General features: G+C 41.0%; 1 protein-coding gene across 1 annotated transcript in view; it reads right to left on the bottom strand.

The window, feature by feature from the left end:
• The window catches only part of DOCK5 (dedicator of cytokinesis 5), a 70370-nt gene that overhangs the window by 30570 nt on the left and 22138 nt on the right, over window positions 1-17662 (bottom strand). The window contains exons 16-29 of the mRNA XM_035891378.1: window positions 17436-17539; window positions 16475-16667; window positions 14934-15031; window positions 14190-14279; window positions 12984-13084; window positions 10500-10634; window positions 9735-9846; window positions 8500-8570; window positions 7442-7548; window positions 6855-6991; window positions 6071-6166; window positions 4748-4846; window positions 1607-1701; window positions 466-544 (exon numbers count right to left, since the gene is read on the bottom strand). Coding sequence (XP_035747271.1) covers window positions 466-544; window positions 1607-1701; window positions 4748-4846; window positions 6071-6166; window positions 6855-6991; window positions 7442-7548; window positions 8500-8570; window positions 9735-9846; window positions 10500-10634; window positions 12984-13084; window positions 14190-14279; window positions 14934-15031; window positions 16475-16667; window positions 17436-17539 — 1517 coding nt within the window. The remainder of the gene's footprint in view (window positions 1-465; window positions 545-1606; window positions 1702-4747; window positions 4847-6070; window positions 6167-6854; window positions 6992-7441; window positions 7549-8499; window positions 8571-9734; window positions 9847-10499; window positions 10635-12983; window positions 13085-14189; window positions 14280-14933; window positions 15032-16474; window positions 16668-17435; window positions 17540-17662) is intronic.

Raw genomic sequence — 17662 nt, 5'->3', positions numbered from 1 at the left:
ACACAGCCCCAAATGCCATAGTCTCCCAAGTAAGCGTTAATGAGGAAGCGCACCAACAGTGAGCTGGCAGATGAGTCCCTGTCCTCAGCCATAGGGGGCAAGCCAGAAGCATAAAGCAACTTAAAATTTCTCACTCTTTTTAGCTTGTACTTTCCAACTAAAGGAAGTGACAGTGGGTATACTCATACAGTATTTTGTTCTTAACTAGTCAAGCACAAATCAGCTACAGTCAGCATGCTGCTCAGCCTGACCTTGTAAAGCCTGCAGCAGTTGTATCTGCCTGCAGCTTACTGCTGCACTAACCACAGTTCTGTAATTCACAACTGCTTTTCTATAAAAGACTAGGGACGTTTTCCACAGGCATGCTCCATATCAACAAATCTGTTAACAGCGGGATTTGTTTGTTCTTCCTGCCTTTCAGGACTGGGATCTGTTAAAAAAATCCAGAAACAATGGAACTATTACCTGGAGTTCAAAATTTGCTTGATCCAGAAATAATCTGTTAAGTACAGAGGTAAATTGGTTCACTGCCCGGAGGAAGACCCTGGAAGAGATAAAAAACATCAAGTAAAAGGTGTCTCTTGAAAAAATAACCTTGCAGTTCGGGGTTTACAACTCTTACATGTAAGCTCAGGAGACAAGAATAGATGTTCCCAAATAAGACAGGTATTCCTCTATAATGCTATTTCACCTCCTTCCCAGTAGAGGGACATTCAGGGAAAGTTATTCCCTGGTCCTGAACAAAAGAAACCTTGACTGGAGGCAGATTAAAACCAAGACACTTTTCAGGTCATCCAATCTCCTTGACAGTGCAACGTCAATCCAGATGGCAGCTCCTCTTAAATTTAGCCTATCCTCACCAGTGAAGCATTCAAATCACTTGCCACTTTCATGTCCTTCTCCACACCACACCTCCACGACACAGTGGAGCTGCCTCCATTTTCAGGATGACTTGCATGGCAGTGCCATGCAAACAGGAGTTACATGCTTGTTGTTTCTTCATGCTGTTCCCAGTTCTCTTGATATCACCCATGGGAACATTAAACTCACAGGCGTATAGGCCCTGCTGTGTCACGCATCGTGGGTTTTGGCCATGCTTTGCTACCTAGTGCAGTGGACAGATAGCGAGCCAAAGCCATCCAAATTAGCTTAGCAGGAGGGACTGACTCACACAAGGCCAGACGGAGTCCACGGCAGAGGACAGCAATGAACCTGGGTAGTTCTAGTTTACAGGCCAGCACACTAAACCCTAGACCACACTTACGCCCAACTCTAGCTTTATGTCTGCCATGTGATTCCCCCAGAGTTGAAAGTGAAAAGGCTTCTCTGATTTATGTTGCACTCTCCAGCAGATAAGTCACTGGATGAAAGACTGCATGGTTTTGATTGTGTGCCTCTGGGCAGGAGAAGACAGATTTCCAGTTCTGTCAACAGAAATGCACAGGCACCACAATTCACTGAAATCTAATTTAAATCACCCTGAAACTGTAAAAGAAAATAAGCCGATGTAACTCCAGTGATTTGTAAGCCTGCTTGCGTGAGTCACCCTCCTTTCAGAACCAGCAAGGCTCCAAAGCAGTAGCGAGACTTAAAATAGCAGCAATACCTGCTCTGCATCATATTCATGACCATCCAGTCAGCTGCATAGACATTTTTTCCAATCAGATCCTTAAACATAATGAATGTTTCCATCAGGAAGTCCTGTTGGAAAAACAAAAACCACAGCTCATCAAGCTGAATACGGTAGGCTTTTATCCACACGAAAATACAGGGAAATGCAAATGTTTGTAATTGCATTGATTAGCAATCAGTACACTGTGCCTCCTAAGAAGGATCTCTTATCGTGTGGGTATAGTCCAGTAACTAAATTATTTCTGACATCTCATCCATTCAATTACAGAAGGAGAAATAATTCCACAGAACATGTTGATCTGTTTAATTAAACCTGTCTTTACTGTTTTGAATTAAGCTGTGTTGTAGGGAGTTCTGGTGCACAAGCTGGATTAAAAAGCAAAACCAATATTCAAGGACTTGCTTCCAAATGTCAATGACGACAGCGTAACAGCCCTATGCAGCATCTTCTGTAAAGATGGAAACTCATGCATTTTCACTTCCCCAATTAGTTAAGTCTTTTCTGGTCCAGTTTAAGAAGGACAGTTAAACAGAGGTAGTGAACATGCCGTCAGACACATGGTTTAGAACATTACTGTACAAAAGACACTCTGCACAAACACGGAACTGCTCCGAATAAAGCTGTATCACACCTTGAGACTGGGGCAAGACAAGGTTGAACTATAGAATAAGAAAGAAGAAAAAGGAAAAAGAAGAGAGATGAGCAAAATAAGGTAGTATCAAGAATATTGATCTCTATATTGTGGTGTCTACAGATATAAATGCTACCTATGAGCATTTAAATGGATTCTATTCTCTACAAAGACAGCACATTAGCATTCAAAAATGAGAGGGACACAAGGAAGGTCACAGGAGAATCACCACCTTGCAAAGATCACCAGCAAAAAAAACCCCAACAAAATCCGTTGAGCTGAACAGCTTGCTCTGGAGAATTGGCAAGTGACATCGATGTAGAGAGAGAAATGGGCATTTGGTGCTGCCTCAGTAAAAACCCTTTCGGCTTTATTAAATCAGAGCTTGATGGAAAGGTTTGGACTTGACATGGGGCACCTTGAAGATACGAATTAACTTGTAACAGTGTTAAACCAACCAAGTAATGATGCAATGCCAGGGCTGAAAATACCGAAGCAAATAAAACCCAAGAATAAAAACCAAAAATAAAAAGTTATTGCAGTAAATAAAACGCAGTGTTCTACTGATATTAACAACTACTACACCACCACAAACATGGGCTTGCTTCTGCAGATTTAAGAATTGTAAAAATTAGATTACAAATTGTTGTTTTCAATCAGTTTCTGTTTAAATGATATGCAGGTAGTTTTAATGATTACATAATTTACCCTCTTGATATATCTTCATGTAGAAAATTTATGTATATACACAGAAATACAAAATAAATATTCTCCTATTTGAGTCGGAAGATGCAGAACTCTATGGTAAAACAAGACATCTTCAACTTGCAACCTGAGCTTCAATCTGAAGTTTATGTTTCATGAAAGCTTTTAAGCACCTGTTTAACCTTACCTTCAACTTAGGTTACCATTGTCACCTACGAGCTCAACTGCTCTTTGGGAAAAAAAAAATTCTGAATTGGGGCCCACTCAATGTAAAATTTCTTTCAATTCTGCCTTGAATCTACCTTTTTCTGAAAACCATCAGATTTGTTTTCCTAACACCCTTCCTCAGACAGCATTTCTACATAACCCTGCTGAAAGCCTTTTCACTCATTTACTTGATGAGGTAAAACAAGACATCTTCAACTTGCAACCTGAGCTTCAATCTGAAGTTTATGTTTCATGAAAGCTTTTAAGCACCTGTTTAACCTTACCTTCAACTTAGGTTACCATTGTCACCTACGAGCTCAACTGCTCTTTGGGAAAAAAAAATTCTGAATTGGGGCCCACTCAATGTAAAATTTCTTTCAATTCTGCCTTGAATCTACCTTTTTCTGAAAACCATCAGATTTGTTTTCCTAACACCCTTCCTCAGACAGTATTTCTACATAACCCTGCTGAAAGCCTTTTCACTCATTTACTTGATGAGCACCAGCAGCATTCCTGAATCTACTTCATTTTGGTTTTTCTTCACAAAAAAATTATTTGGGTAATATAAAAAGCAATTCTAAAACTAGATGATGGGTGGTCTCTATACAGAATGCAGCCAAGTGGCCTTTTAGATGTAGAAGTGACAGAAATGTGTGTGTCCTGTAGGTGGCTATGTTGCTCAACAGATTGCAAGCAATTCCAACGGCACAGAGAAGGAGAGATCACCTGCCATCCAAAATGAATTACAAACATCATCTTGTGGTTTTTGATCCAGCTTTTACATGAAGAATGCAACTCCAGGCTCTTTCCTGGGCAGTACTTAAATAACCATGCACTTCTAAGTTGCAAGACAGGGAGTATAGGGACAAAAAAAGACAGAAGAGTTGCTGTGTCATGCTTCAGAGACCTGCATAAATACTGGGTTTGGTTCTGACTTGTTCTGGGCAGTCTGGGGAAAAAGCTGGACAGAGCTGTGAATTCTAAGGGCCTCAAAAAAAAAAAAAAAAAACCCCCCAAAACCCCAACCACTAAACCAAAAGCCTAACATTTCACCCAGTTTCATGTTGAAAGTCCCTGGGGACATGAATTGTGCACAGTTTTTGACATGGAAGGAACTATTTGCATTGCTGCCCACTAAAGCAAGACTAAAGCATTTAATTAAAACTCCAGAGGAGGAGAAAGAATTAGAAATTAATAGATAAAGAGAACATGATCACAAAGAGATAAAGGGAGAGCAAGAGAGGGCAAAATGCTTTTCCTTTTCATCTTCATTCACTCTTCTGGTGCCCAATTTTTTACTTGCACAGACTTAAACAGTCATTAAACATGTATTTACTCAATGCTACAAATGCTATTTTCAGGCTCTGCTGAGTCAGCAACATCCACTGCGTATATCCAGCAGGGGTGATGGGAATACGTTCCCAGTGGCTGTGGCATTAGGTGCCCATAAGTCATTGCTGATGAATGCAGTATAATCGCTCCAAACTGAATACTGTAACTTGAAATGACCTTTCAGAAGCAGAGTGTAACTCTTTATGGACTGAACTAATCCCCCAGCCAGGCTGACTTACAATAATGTCCTGCACAGTTTTGAAAGTACTGATGTAATGCTGGTAATGTTTATCGTCCATCTGCCTCAGGATGGCAGTCATGCAGGCCACAAAAATACCCTAGAATAGGAAAAACAAAACATTTGATTATTTTCCTGAATTAAGCACTGTAAGTTCGAAGAGTGGCATAAGCTCTCAGAGTTCTGCCTAATCAAATATCACTGATCACAATCCTGCTCATCTATGTCCTGACGTCAGTCTGTGTGACTGTTTAGTCCTCCTCCCCAAACCGGTCAAGAGTTCCTAAATTTCAAGTACAAAGTAGCTTGCTTTCTCCCCAGGGATCACAGTTTGCAAGAAAAACACATCCTAAAAACAATGGAATATCCAACCTAAATGATTTTGTAATTTTCAAATTTACTATGGCCAACTAATTCTCACGGCTGAGATATTGGTAATAGCATTAACTTGACCTTAGAGTTATCAAAAATAAGATACTGTATATATCACAGAATCACAGAATCGTAAGGGTTGGAAGGGACCTCAGGAGATCATCTAGTCCAACCCCCCTGCTAAAGCAGGCTCTCCTAGAGCATTCTACACAGGACTTCATCCAGGCGGGCTTTGAATATCTCCAGAGAAGGAGACTCCGCAACCTCCCTGGGCAGCCTGGGCCAGTGCTCTGTCACCCTTAGAGTAAAGAAGTTTTTCCTCATATTCAACTGAAACTTCTTATGTTTCAGTTTGTGCCCATTGCCCCTAGTCCTGTCGCTGGACACCACTGCAAACAGACTGCTTCCGTCCTCTTGACTTCCACCCTTAAGATATTTGTATGCGTTGATGAGATCATCAACGATGAGATATATGCCCAGCTCTTGATTTTTCCATCTTTCTGTACATGAAGTACAGGGCAAATTAGAACATACCAACTTGCTTACACCTTCTAAGGTGCCACAAAGCAGTCAGAAATGCCCTTTCGAGATGCCTCATCCTTCAGCACTTAGCCCTATTCAGCCAAGGTGACAAAAGAGCATTTTTTTAGCAAAAACTCCTTGTGTATTAAAAACTGTGCTGAAACTAAATTTGCTGTGCATGAGAGCCCAAAGGAACTTGAAATCACAGCCAACTGTGACTCAGTTCAACTGCTGCTGGAATAGGACAATTTGTATCCTAATATCTGGTCTCAGACAACCACCGAAAGCCATGTTTTAGCGGCACAGAAGCCCTGCAGGAAACGGAAGGATGATTTCATAAACCACTGCTACACACTGAAATCTCCCAGGAGAATAAATTCCACTATAACAAATGGTAAAGTAATAACTGAAGCAAGTAAAAGGCTCTCACAATATGTGGAGACTGTCTGCTCATTCCAATCACTGTGCGGTTTATTCTCCTTAGCAGGCGTTCCATGATCAGCTGGATGTGGTCACCAGTGGCCCCCTGGGAATATTCAATAAGGAAAATTTGAGACAATTCTTAATGTATACTCTTCTATTGAGTGCTCCTTGTGTGGGAGAACTGCCCTGACAGTGGTTAATTGTCATTAGAGGATGCAAAAAAGGATATTTAAAACACATGAGCAATTGATTCAAATACTGAAGGTATACACTTGGTGGAGAGCTAGCACAATTGATCTACACCAGCTTCATTAGTTCATCCTGGCATAGCTAAACCCAACAGCTCTTCAGTTCAAACTATTCTTTTCACAGCGACTTAGAATCAATTTCCATGATTAATGTGGTGAGTAAGTCTATTCTCCTAACAGAATAATGATCGTTGTCCCTACTTCGTAGCAGAGAAAATGAGAAACCAAATACTTTTATGACTTGCTCCAAATAATTCAACAAGCCACCAAAGTAGCTGGGAATAACACTTTGGTCTCTAGAAAGGAAATCAACTGCTTTTTGTACCGTAGTGATGACCACTAACTCAGCCTTTCACAGCTCCTTTTTAGACACAGCTCCTTAACATGCAAGGAGATTGAAAGAACTAAACAGCAATGCAACACAATTTCTGTTAACATCAGAACTTCGTAATTCCTTAAAGCATCAGTTAAGAATATTTCTTTGCCATAACTTCTCAAAAGAAGGATTAACCTTAATTTGCACCCTTGACAGTTCATGCTCACCACATCTTTCCGATCCAGGACTTCAAGAACACTGCTAAGTAGCTGTGAGCAGGCCTCATGGTCAGGCTTGTTTGCATTGTCATCCAACTGGCCGCTTAGCTGATCTGTCAGTAACGGCAGAAGAGCATCTCTGCACTCTAAAAAATGAAACAGAGCACCACACCTTGTGATCTCAGGAAGTTCTTCAGCATTCAGGATACATGGGTACCACACAGTAGCTTTCTGCTCATAACTTTATCTTGGACACCAAAACATGCTTAAATGCACTTGAGTTACTACTAACAGACTAGAGAGAGTCATAAATAACTTGTAATTATATGTATTGCATCAAATGGTGCACTCTTGCATTCTACCTCTTTCTAAATCAACACACTGGATCAGGATCCTACGGTATTAGGCACTGTATAAAGACTGAACAGCAAAAAAATGTTTTGGTTGTTCCATGGCAAGGAACATTTCTAAAGATGGATTTAAGAGTAGACTACCACTGATGACTGACGTCAAAGTCACGTGAACATGAAAGACATTTTTGTTTTTAAGGGTGCAAGGCCCCAGGCAGAATCATAACACTTCAATTTGCTACTTACCGGACTGTTTAAACAGATCGCTCTCGACTATCTTGGTCATGCAGTTTAGCTTCTGTCGAACTAACTGGTTGTCGGGAATACTTTGGATAAACTTGCTGAAGAGGACACTAGTGTACAAACCACAAAAGCAAGCAGATGGTCAGCATTTTCACCCAGTGTGATTCCATGCTACACTTATACACTGTCTGCACCTGGGCAAGTCAAGCAGTTTTGTCACTGCGTGGACATTACCTGCAAGAGGTGTCCAGGCAAATTAATATGGAGCTCTAACTTATTCTCAAGAAACTTTTACTAAAACTGAACAGTATTCAGAGACTGCAGGCTTAAACCTCTTCAAACGAAGCTTGCATCCCAAGCCTTATAAATACACAATACTATCTGCCCTCCAGTGCCAGCACAAGATAATCATACTTACTTTCATACAAAATGAAAGCAGAATTTTGTAAACCTTCAGCAGACCACTGCTGAAACTCGAAGCACTCCTATATACAATGGCAAGAGCGTATCCTTCCAGATGCCCCTTTCATCAAGAGAGATGACTCATTTCAAGCTGAGATTCCATTAAATTAAATTCCATGTACATTTGCTGTCTGTCTACTGTTTATGAGCAAATTATTTGTGTCAGAACAAGGAGGCATGGTTGGGAGGTTCCGGGCAAAGCTATGAACACCAGAGATCTACACAGTGCTGTGAATTTCCTGAACAAATACATCTTTTGTTTTCCTGACCAAGGCTATGCCTTTGTCACACATTTCGGTTTACCTCAGAAGCAATCATTAAGTATTGGTGGAAACTTGCACAATATTTCAACATATCACTCCCCAGTCCTCAAATTTTGGTTTTCAGTAAAATCTCGAAGTGCCTATGAAAGAGCAGTTGAGATGCACAGATTCCTTTGAACTAAACTGACTTCCTTCAAAGCCCTGCAAGCTCTTCCTCAAATTCATGCACAGTATGAGCATCATCATGTCATAATCAAAGCGGCTGTTTTTAGGAAAGTTTCCAAAATTCTTCCCAACAGATGAGCTGGGTTTAGAGGAAAAACTTAATATGGTTACCTGAGCTCAACAGGGTCAAATACTAGTTTGACATCATTTATGATGCTTGGCAAATACTTTAAAGCTGCACCCTGCAAGAAAAAAAAAAATAGAGGACATGAAACACAGATGGGAACTGAGTTAGACTAGCTAGCTCATTCTCAAAGGGTGTAAAGTCTCAACAATGCCCATAGCTCACACAGCAGATCTAGTTTTTGTCAAGAGCAAATATGCAGACACCTGTAGAGAACGGGCTTAAGATCAAATTTTTGCATCCAAAGAGCCTCCAGCAACCACACATCTGCAGCGCAGAGTGGAAAAGGTGAAGGAGGAAGGATTCGTAGCCAAGTTCTTCAGTTTTTGCAAACATCCTACAGGTCCAGGGATTAAGCTCCTTATAGCCTGACATGAAAAGCACCAGTCAGTTAAAGTAACTGAGTGTTCTGCATACTTCAGCATGTCCATATACACAGTAGTAAGTTATCTAGGTACTAGTACTAGTGTGGCTTTCAGACACGTAGCATCCAGACAACTAGGTGCAACAGCAACTAAAGCTTGCTCTCTGATGTTCTCTGGCTGCTGCCAGCAGGTTCTCTGGCTGCATGAGAATCAAAGTTGGGCTTTAAATCACCCAAGTCTTAATTAAAGGTTTAGAATCAAGCATTCCTTCAAACAGAGAAAAGCATGTTGGCTAGAAGAACTGAAAGAAAGCAATCTAAAGGCCTCAATGCCTTTAGCAATTAGGCAGCCTCATTGCATGGCTGCTCTGCTCCTCCTCAGAGCATAAAGAAAAAGTTCGTAATCCAGTTGACACCAGAAAAACAAGCGAGTATAAAATCCAATATATGTTTAGAAACCATTTTTTCATTTGCTGGTTTTTTCATTCCCAGCATTACGTTAATTTTTGCAGTGGTTTAACATTTCTATTTCCATTGCCCTCAAGTTTGGTGTTACTGGTTGAAGTGTCTTCCACACTGCAGTAGATTACATCTTCATTGACTGTTAGCCTTCATCCTAGGAGGTGCTGAAGGGTTTTCAGCAAAGCCACAGCTCTCATCTTTATTTGATAAACTTTGGGGTTTAAATATTCCTTTCCTGTCACACACAGTTCATTAAAAGAAGACATTCAGAGGTGGTGTGACTCATCTGAATGGGTTTTACATGCCTCAAAGCTTGTCCCTTTTTCTGCCTCCCCTCCCCACCTGTATCAGTTGATCTAATAAAAGATATTACCTCTCCCTACAAATTATGCATACCTTAATCTTGACAGCCTCCTCTAAAGGCCGGTCCATGAGGACATTGAAGGAGAGGAACAGCTTGCGTATTGCATCATTAAATTCATCCCCATCTTCGCTTTTCCCATAAAACCTACAAAGAACAGAAAAAGGTAGTTGTACACATAAATCTAGGCTAACAGCATCACAGTAGCCGAAATACGATTTTATCCTGTGGAACAACACCTTAAAGCAAACTCCTCCTACAAAGACATGAGTGTAAAAATGACATCCATCAAACTCTGCTTGGGTTCCAAGTAGCATTAAACAAAAAAGCCAGAATGAACGTGAGAAAAGGATTCCAAACATTCACTGTAAATCTTTGAAAACATGTTTTGAGGCTATGGCAAAGCCACTGTCACTCACCATATCCTAACTGGACAACATGTCACCCTCACCTCGCCTAACAAGTAACCATGTGCGCATTTGTTCTTAAACTTTCTCAAGACAAGAAAGTCATTCCATGTTTTAAATTTTTTAATAAATAACAGGTTCCTTTTCAGCACTACCATATGCTGCTTATGGCAAGCTACAGGCGACTAAAAGGATTCTCCTCTTCAAATTAGGTATTTCGATTTTCACTCAACTTATTTTCTCCAGCTGTAGACAAAGGGCAGAAAGATACTCTTCTTAATAATTCAAGGATAGAGGATATGCTGAAGAATATCCCCTCCAGTGCTGTTCACTGGAACCAACTCCACTGACTTCCAAAAGGAGACGTATGGATGGCAATGACCTTGGTCTCACCTCAGGTACAATATTCGTGACTGAACAATGAACCGGAATAGGTACTTCAAGGCTTTCAGAGCAGCAAACAGCAATTCTGTCTTGCTGGAGTCATCAGCATTTCCCACATAACAGTTCAGTACTTTGGTGAGTTTCCTTTGGAAATAAAACAACGAGGAGAATAAATATAGACACAGTTAAGTTTCTGTATAAGTCCAGCTTCCTCATTTCAGGGAGGAACTACAGTCTAATAAATAGATAACAGACAAGGTTCCTCTTTACAGCCTATTTCCTTCTGAAATCTTTGGCTTCATGGGATGCCACATTTTCATAACCAGTTCATGAATTCTCAAAAAGTCTGCAAGTTTGTCTACAAATTCCAGCTTCTTGATCTGCCTTTTTTTTCCTCCTAAAAGGAAGTGTTCAGGAAGCTGGAAAACCCATTACTACTGAAAGTGGACTGACACCTTCTGCGTGTGTTAGCATTCTTATGTGTGGAGCACAAAGTTCTTCTGAAGCAATACTTGCCGAGTGCTTTGAGAACTGTGGGCAGAACCTGCATAAACACATTATGAGTATTTGCTATCTAGTCTCTGCTAGATCAGAAGATCAGGATCTTCTGTGAGTGCTATGGCAGTTAATATTCAGGCAAAATCCTCTTCTCTTCATTAAACAACTCACGGCATCCAAAACAGCGATAGCCAAGCATAGAAAAGCTTTTGCACTTGCTTGCTCTACTTGCCACACTGCCAGCATCCAATTCCCTGCTTTGCCAAATTCTGGCATGTGGAGCACACGAAGGACACTATACAATATTACAGTCCACTTGGCATTATGCAGATACTACATTGTCAAGCTAAGCTGGAAAGAAAGGCAAGGGAACAACAAAGCTAAGATACAGTGTGCTCATTAATCAGACGAAGAAGTTTGTTTATAGTACAGAGAAATAAGAATGATGATTCTTCCATAGTTTATAGGGAAAAAGGAAAGGAAATCATATGCAAGCAGTGATTGTGTGGCCAGGGAAGAAGAAAGCAATCCAGGAGAGGGGGACCTCAGAGCTTTGCGGAATCTTGTTTCCTCACAGAATTATCTTTAAGCTGACAGCCATCAAAAGAGGCTGAATACTCAGGACTAGGAGTGCATCAGTAAGAATAAGAAGAGATTTTTAGAGGGGAAAAGGAGTTTGGTTTCTGGTTTTGCCCTGCCCTGTCGGCCCCAGTTTTAACTTTTTAGTTGTCTGTTACCATGAGGGTGTTCTTTCTGGCTTCTCCACCAACTTCCTGGGTATCCTTGGGTGTCTAAGCCATGAGTAGCTATAGCACTTAAACAAATGTCTCATCTTTAAGCACATGAACTCAACAGGTTAATCAAAAGGACTCAGTTTTCACATGTACCTAAATAAATCCTGTGCATCAGCTCTTGCCTTCCCTGCTAAAATAGGACTAATGATTGTGAGCTGAATTTTTTTAAACTGCTTTGAGTTCCACAGAGAAAAATGCTACAGGGAAACAAAATTACTTCCACTGTCCATATCCACACATCCAAATGTGAAGAACTACAAATTTCTTCTTAGGGAATGACAGTCTCTGTGAGAGAGTTTCAATATATAAGTGTAATCTCATGTAATCTGCACGTTTAAATCCCACCGTGACATTTAGCACTCTCCTGAAGCCTGTGGCATCCTCAACCTGCCTGGTTGTAGGCAGAGAGTGGAAGTGAACACCATTCTTATCTCTGCTACCATCAACCACAACGTTGTTTGGATTATTTCAGCCACGTATGGTTCTGCTTCTGCTCCCCGTGACCCCCTTCAAACATACCCCTGAAACTGTAGCACAGAGTACAGACTATTTAAAACTTTCTTCTGCTCGAAGTACTTTTGGGGTGGGGTGGACTGAAAAGGTTGAGGCAGACACTGGCAAGACAAAACAGTTCCATGAGCAGCAATACCGATCAGAGCAGATTTCTTATGAATTTGTCTTCCTTCATCAATTTCCACTCCTGCCCCACATACCTACTAATGATATTTTCCGTTGCCTTCTGCACATACCGGTAACCACCAGCCCTACCCACCCTGTCCTCACCAATCTTTTAGCAGCAATACTACACCAAAGCCCTGAAAAGTTCTAAGGGAGAGGTGCATACTGACAGACTGACTGCAAGAACCCACGTTCAGTAGGAAATCAGGCTGAAAACCATGAAGATGCTTTTACAACACAAACACAGAGAGGACTACAGGTCAAAAGAGAGTCTGAATCACAGTCTGACACAGGATTTTCCATGATAGCAGTTTCTTTTCCTTATAGAAAAAGTTCTTAAAATAGAAACTTTTTACAGGGTAAAAAGAGTAATTACAGGGTTTCTTTCTCTCCTGATAGCAGAGAATAGGGTGGGAACACTCTCGTCTGGTCTATACTGCCTTTATCACATTAGCATAGTTTACCAAAATTACCAGAGAGACACTGAACAACAGCCTGTGGGTTTGTGGTTACCAATACTTACACATACGCCAGGGTTGCACTGAAGTGCTTGTAAATATAAGTTTCAAGTACAGGGTTGAAATGCTGAAACTTGATGTCTCCGATCAAAGAAATAATAAATACCTGCCAAAAATTCAACAGGAAACAGATGTACAGAGCCACACAACCTCTAACACAAACATAATTTGGTCTCTAATCGCACGTCATTATTTGCTGGGTCGTGGGTTTTGGTTTTTTGTTTTCCTAATAGCATTAATGCTACAGATAGTGTCGTTCATATTCTAATAGTGACTAAATACCATGGTGTGTGCAACTACAGCATCACTCAGAGGGACATAGCAGCATTTAAATAGGAAATCTCAGCAATCAAGGGAGTGACACCACAAACAACGGTGATGTAGGAAGCAGCACTACTCACAGTCTTTACGTGACACTGTCATAGCACAGGTTAAATAGGCAGAGAGCTGCTGAAGGCTGTTTTTCCAAGCTAAGAAATTACACTTTTCAAGCTAGAACTTGAGATTCTGATCATTTATACTCACAGCAAACACTCAGTCCTGTTACTACAATGACACTTATTAGAGGCAGGACATTCTGTCCCCCTGTATTCACTGCCCCCGCCGATGTCAGCTGGGTACAGGATACATCTGACTTCACATTTCTCCCTGAACCGTCAAGTACACATCTGTTGATTGGCATGAAGCACTCACATCAAAGTCAGTGCCTTTCATGCACACACTAAGCAGCCCCTCCAAAGATGCAGAAAACTCCTCGTGAAGTCTTTTACTCAGTCATTACAATTCTTCTGTAAAGGTTCAGAGGAGCAGTCATCTCTGCTGATAAGTACTGGGCTAGGATTTAGGGTGCATTAGGTTCTATTGCCACCACAGCCACAAATATTTCACCACCGTGACCCTGAACAAGTCATTTCACTTTGTGCTTCATATAGATAATACGGCTTTTCTCTTTTGTAAATTGCCTTAATGCAAGAAGTTATCTGAAGAAATTGCTATAAATTATGCAAACAGTTATTACTGTTCTCACTGTGGTCACTAAAAAGCTCAATGCGTATCTCAGTCCTAGCTCCTGAAAATGCCTTAAGAAGTGTTTAAACATAATTTATTTCTCAGAGCAAATTGGTAAATCACTCATCTAAGGAAGCACCAGGAACAGACTGAAAATGTGGCTGAAAAACAAATACTCTAAATACACAGAAAACCCCACTCACCAGCGCATCAAACACAAGGAAGTCATAGGTTTCATTGTCTGACATTTCCATCATTATGTTGAAAAGTGCATCAAGGGTGTCTTGCAAAAACTAGAGGAGAAAAAACAAACAGTACAAGGGTGGTAAAAGACTACTGCTTCTGGAATGCTGCACAAGAGCCTGCTCTTCTGGATCTTTCTTCCCCTTCCAGCCTAGCTCAGTTGGCCTGTAAAAGCTGTACCTGAAAGAATACTCTAAAAGGGATCTTAGTCCTTTATTCATTCACACGCTTGTCATGATCGTCACGCCATTCTCCCTCATGACAGCAAGGAGAATCTTTTCTTATCGGCTCTGAATGGCCCCACTTTCTTTTCTGTTCTGTTGCCTTTTTACCTAGCAAGATACCTACTCAATATACTTAATTCTGTCCATACAGTTCCATCTTATGTTTCATAACGATACAGGGGAAATAAAGTCATCACTATCTCCCCAATCCTGGTAACATTTAACTTCTGTAATTCTGGTGAATTCCAGTAATGAGAGCTCTTGGTGAATTCCACTAACGAGAGCTCTTGGTGAATTCCAGTAATGAGAGCTCTTGGGGCAAAGTATACCTTTTGTCCTCCTGTTGCTCAGCAGCTAGAACAGCTCTCCTAGCCTACAGAGAGAGCTTTTGGGTACAGCACAACTAGACCCCTTCAAGGTCAACATCAAGAATGTACCTAAGCGTTTGTGTAACAAGGAGACTCAAATCTCTATGCATACCTTTACAATTTCTCCGCCTTCCACCTCCATTAGCTTCCTTAGGTTGTGTGCTATGTTCTGAGAGTTAGAACGCCAGTTCAACAAACCCAGCAGGTCAACTAGCAAGGACAGAACGTCAGCAGTTAGAAACAGATTACAACAATGCAGCTGACTTAATGGCTGCAGAACAATACAGAACAAGTACTAGAGGTTATTTTTAGAATCGGCTTACGAGGAGAAGTCACGCTGATGTACAGAATATTACCTTGAGATGGTTCTTTTGTCTTGGCAAGAAAGTTAAGTTTTGCTATAAATGGAAACCTCAGTGTAATTCGATAACGCAAGGCATTTGGTAGACAATTTTGCAGGCTTCTCATTCACTCAAGATATCTCAAGCTAGGAATTTTATTAGAGTGCATGACTTCTCTTACTAATGCTTGTGTTTACTTTAGAGCAGCCTCTTGGAGATGGTTCTTAAAGTTAAAATTGAAACCTCTTATATAAATTACATTAAGCTGCAGAGCTGTATATCATATTTCTGGGACATCCCAGGACTTCAAGTTTAGTTACAAGCTACAGTTGAGGTTTTCAGAGGAGCCTAGCAGGTTTCACACACACATCTTCACGTTAATGAAATATGTACATCACCTCTGTTCTGAAACTAAATTCATTTACTACCTTAAAACGTAAGAATACATGTGAAACTTTTGTTCTGAAACTAAATTCATTTACTACCTTAAAATGTAAGAATACATGTGAAACTTTACAGCCTTGACAAAGAATGCCACATTCAGAAACAGAAGTTACATACAGGAGGGCAGAAAGATGCAAATGTGCCTGGCCTGCACATCAGATGGGATAATGAAAGTCAGAGTCACTCCTCATGCACTTGCATGTACCAGTATGGCACTTAACTTAAGCTAAGTGGCCAAGCTCAAACTGTAAACAGAAGAGCCCATGCCCGTCTCCCAGCAGCTACACCTTGATGGAGCCACAGCTGGTGTCATTTTGAAATGCTTCTTTCCCAGTCAGAGAGGATGTTATACCAAGAGCCTTCCAGAGCTGCTGGAAGCCTCGCATCATTTACCAACACACATTCATTCATATGTATACGTCATTCTTCATTTTGACCCCTCTGGCAGCACACAAAGCAGAGTTACTGTGTAACAGCATGCTGAAGAGTTCAGTTCTAACTGCTACATTCTCAACAGCCAGAGGAAAGAAGATAATTAACCTTAAACACAAAGGATTCTGAAAACACACACTGTCACTGACGGGTGCTGTTTCTATACTTGCCGGCAAACCTGTTAGGTTTAACTTTGGTAGTTTGGATAAAATATTCATGTGATGTGGTCTCTAGTGGCTTCGTAAACATCTCTGTAGCTTGCACTGGTAATGCAATGCCAACAATGCTGGGATTGGGCTGCCGTTGACACATGAAAGAGCAAGATTAAAGCTAAAGCACCATGCCCACACATGCTTTAACACAAAAAAATTGCATAAGTGCCTTCTTTCCTTCAATATACAGCATGATACTGCTAGGCTGCTAATGCAAGACCTACCATTCTGGGTAAGTTTGGTGGAGCAGATCAAAGTGGCAATCTGAAAGCTGTCTTTTGTACTATCTTTAGTGGGTGTGAAGTTGGCTAGATGGTGCAGATTTTTCCCCGAGGGGGCCTCCTTCTCCTCCATCTCCATTTTGGTACAAGGAAGAGTTAAATAGCATTTAGCGTCTTCCATTTTCTTGTTATCACCCTGTTGGTTGAACACAGCAAAGACAAGGGTTATCTCACACTGAACACACCTCATCTGACCTCTTGCAGTTCTCATTTGCAGATACACTTCAGCACAGTGACAGCCAAGAGAGGGCTTTAAACACCTTTTCATGTCTATAGTTGTTTATTCACATTGTCTGTTTTGGGCCTCTAACTTTAGGGAATAGAATCATAGAATGTTTTGGGTTGGAAGGGACCCCCAGAGGTCACCCAGCCCAACCCCCCTGCAGGAGCAGGGACACCTTTAACCACATCAGGTTGCTCACAGCCCCGTCCAACCTGGCCTTGAACGCTTCCAGGGATGGGGCCTCCACCCCTTCTCTGGGCAACCTGTTCCAGTGTTTCATCACCCTCATTGTAAAGAATTTCTTCCTTATATCTAGTCTAAACCTACCCTGGTTTAGTTTAAAACCATTACCCCTTGTCCTGTCACAGCTGGCCCCATCTTTCCTACAGGCCCTGTTCACCAGGCCTGTTGCATGCTGTCCAGGTCAATGATGTTAGAGGAAAAATGCTCTACAGGTACGCAAAGATGTACCAGGTTTGTGTACTTGCAGTCAGAAAACCCATCAATGAAAGCAGAGCTGAGGGTATTTTAAAAAAAAAAAAAAAAAAAAAAAAATGTCCTATTATCCTAGAAAAATTAACAATCTCTTCAATGATGATGGTTACATTGCTAGGAAAAGTCAGCCAAGAGAGTTGTTTTGATTAGTTAAGCAAAAGTGAAGACTGCAGATGCCGAAGCTACCTTATAAATAATCAAATTGTGTTTGCCGTCTTGCAGTGTTGTTCCATCTGCGTTCATCAACTTCACAAAGCCCATGCCAAAAGCTCTCTCAGACTTATCCCTAGCTGCAAACAGAAAGAAGAATCTTTATAAGGAATTGTCTTGTTCATGCCCACGCTATCCATAATGCAGCTCTCTAACTACATGCAGCTTCTTAATTTGATAGCATCAGACGATAATGTGATGGA

This window comes from Egretta garzetta, unplaced genomic scaffold, assembly GCF_000687185.1.
Source record: "Egretta garzetta isolate BGI_Z169 unplaced genomic scaffold, ASM68718v1 scaffold233, whole genome shotgun sequence".
NCBI lineage: Eukaryota > Metazoa > Chordata > Aves > Pelecaniformes > Ardeidae > Egretta > Egretta garzetta.
Note: the sequence above shows the minus strand (reverse complement) of the source record. Positions and strands in the feature narration are given on the sequence as shown.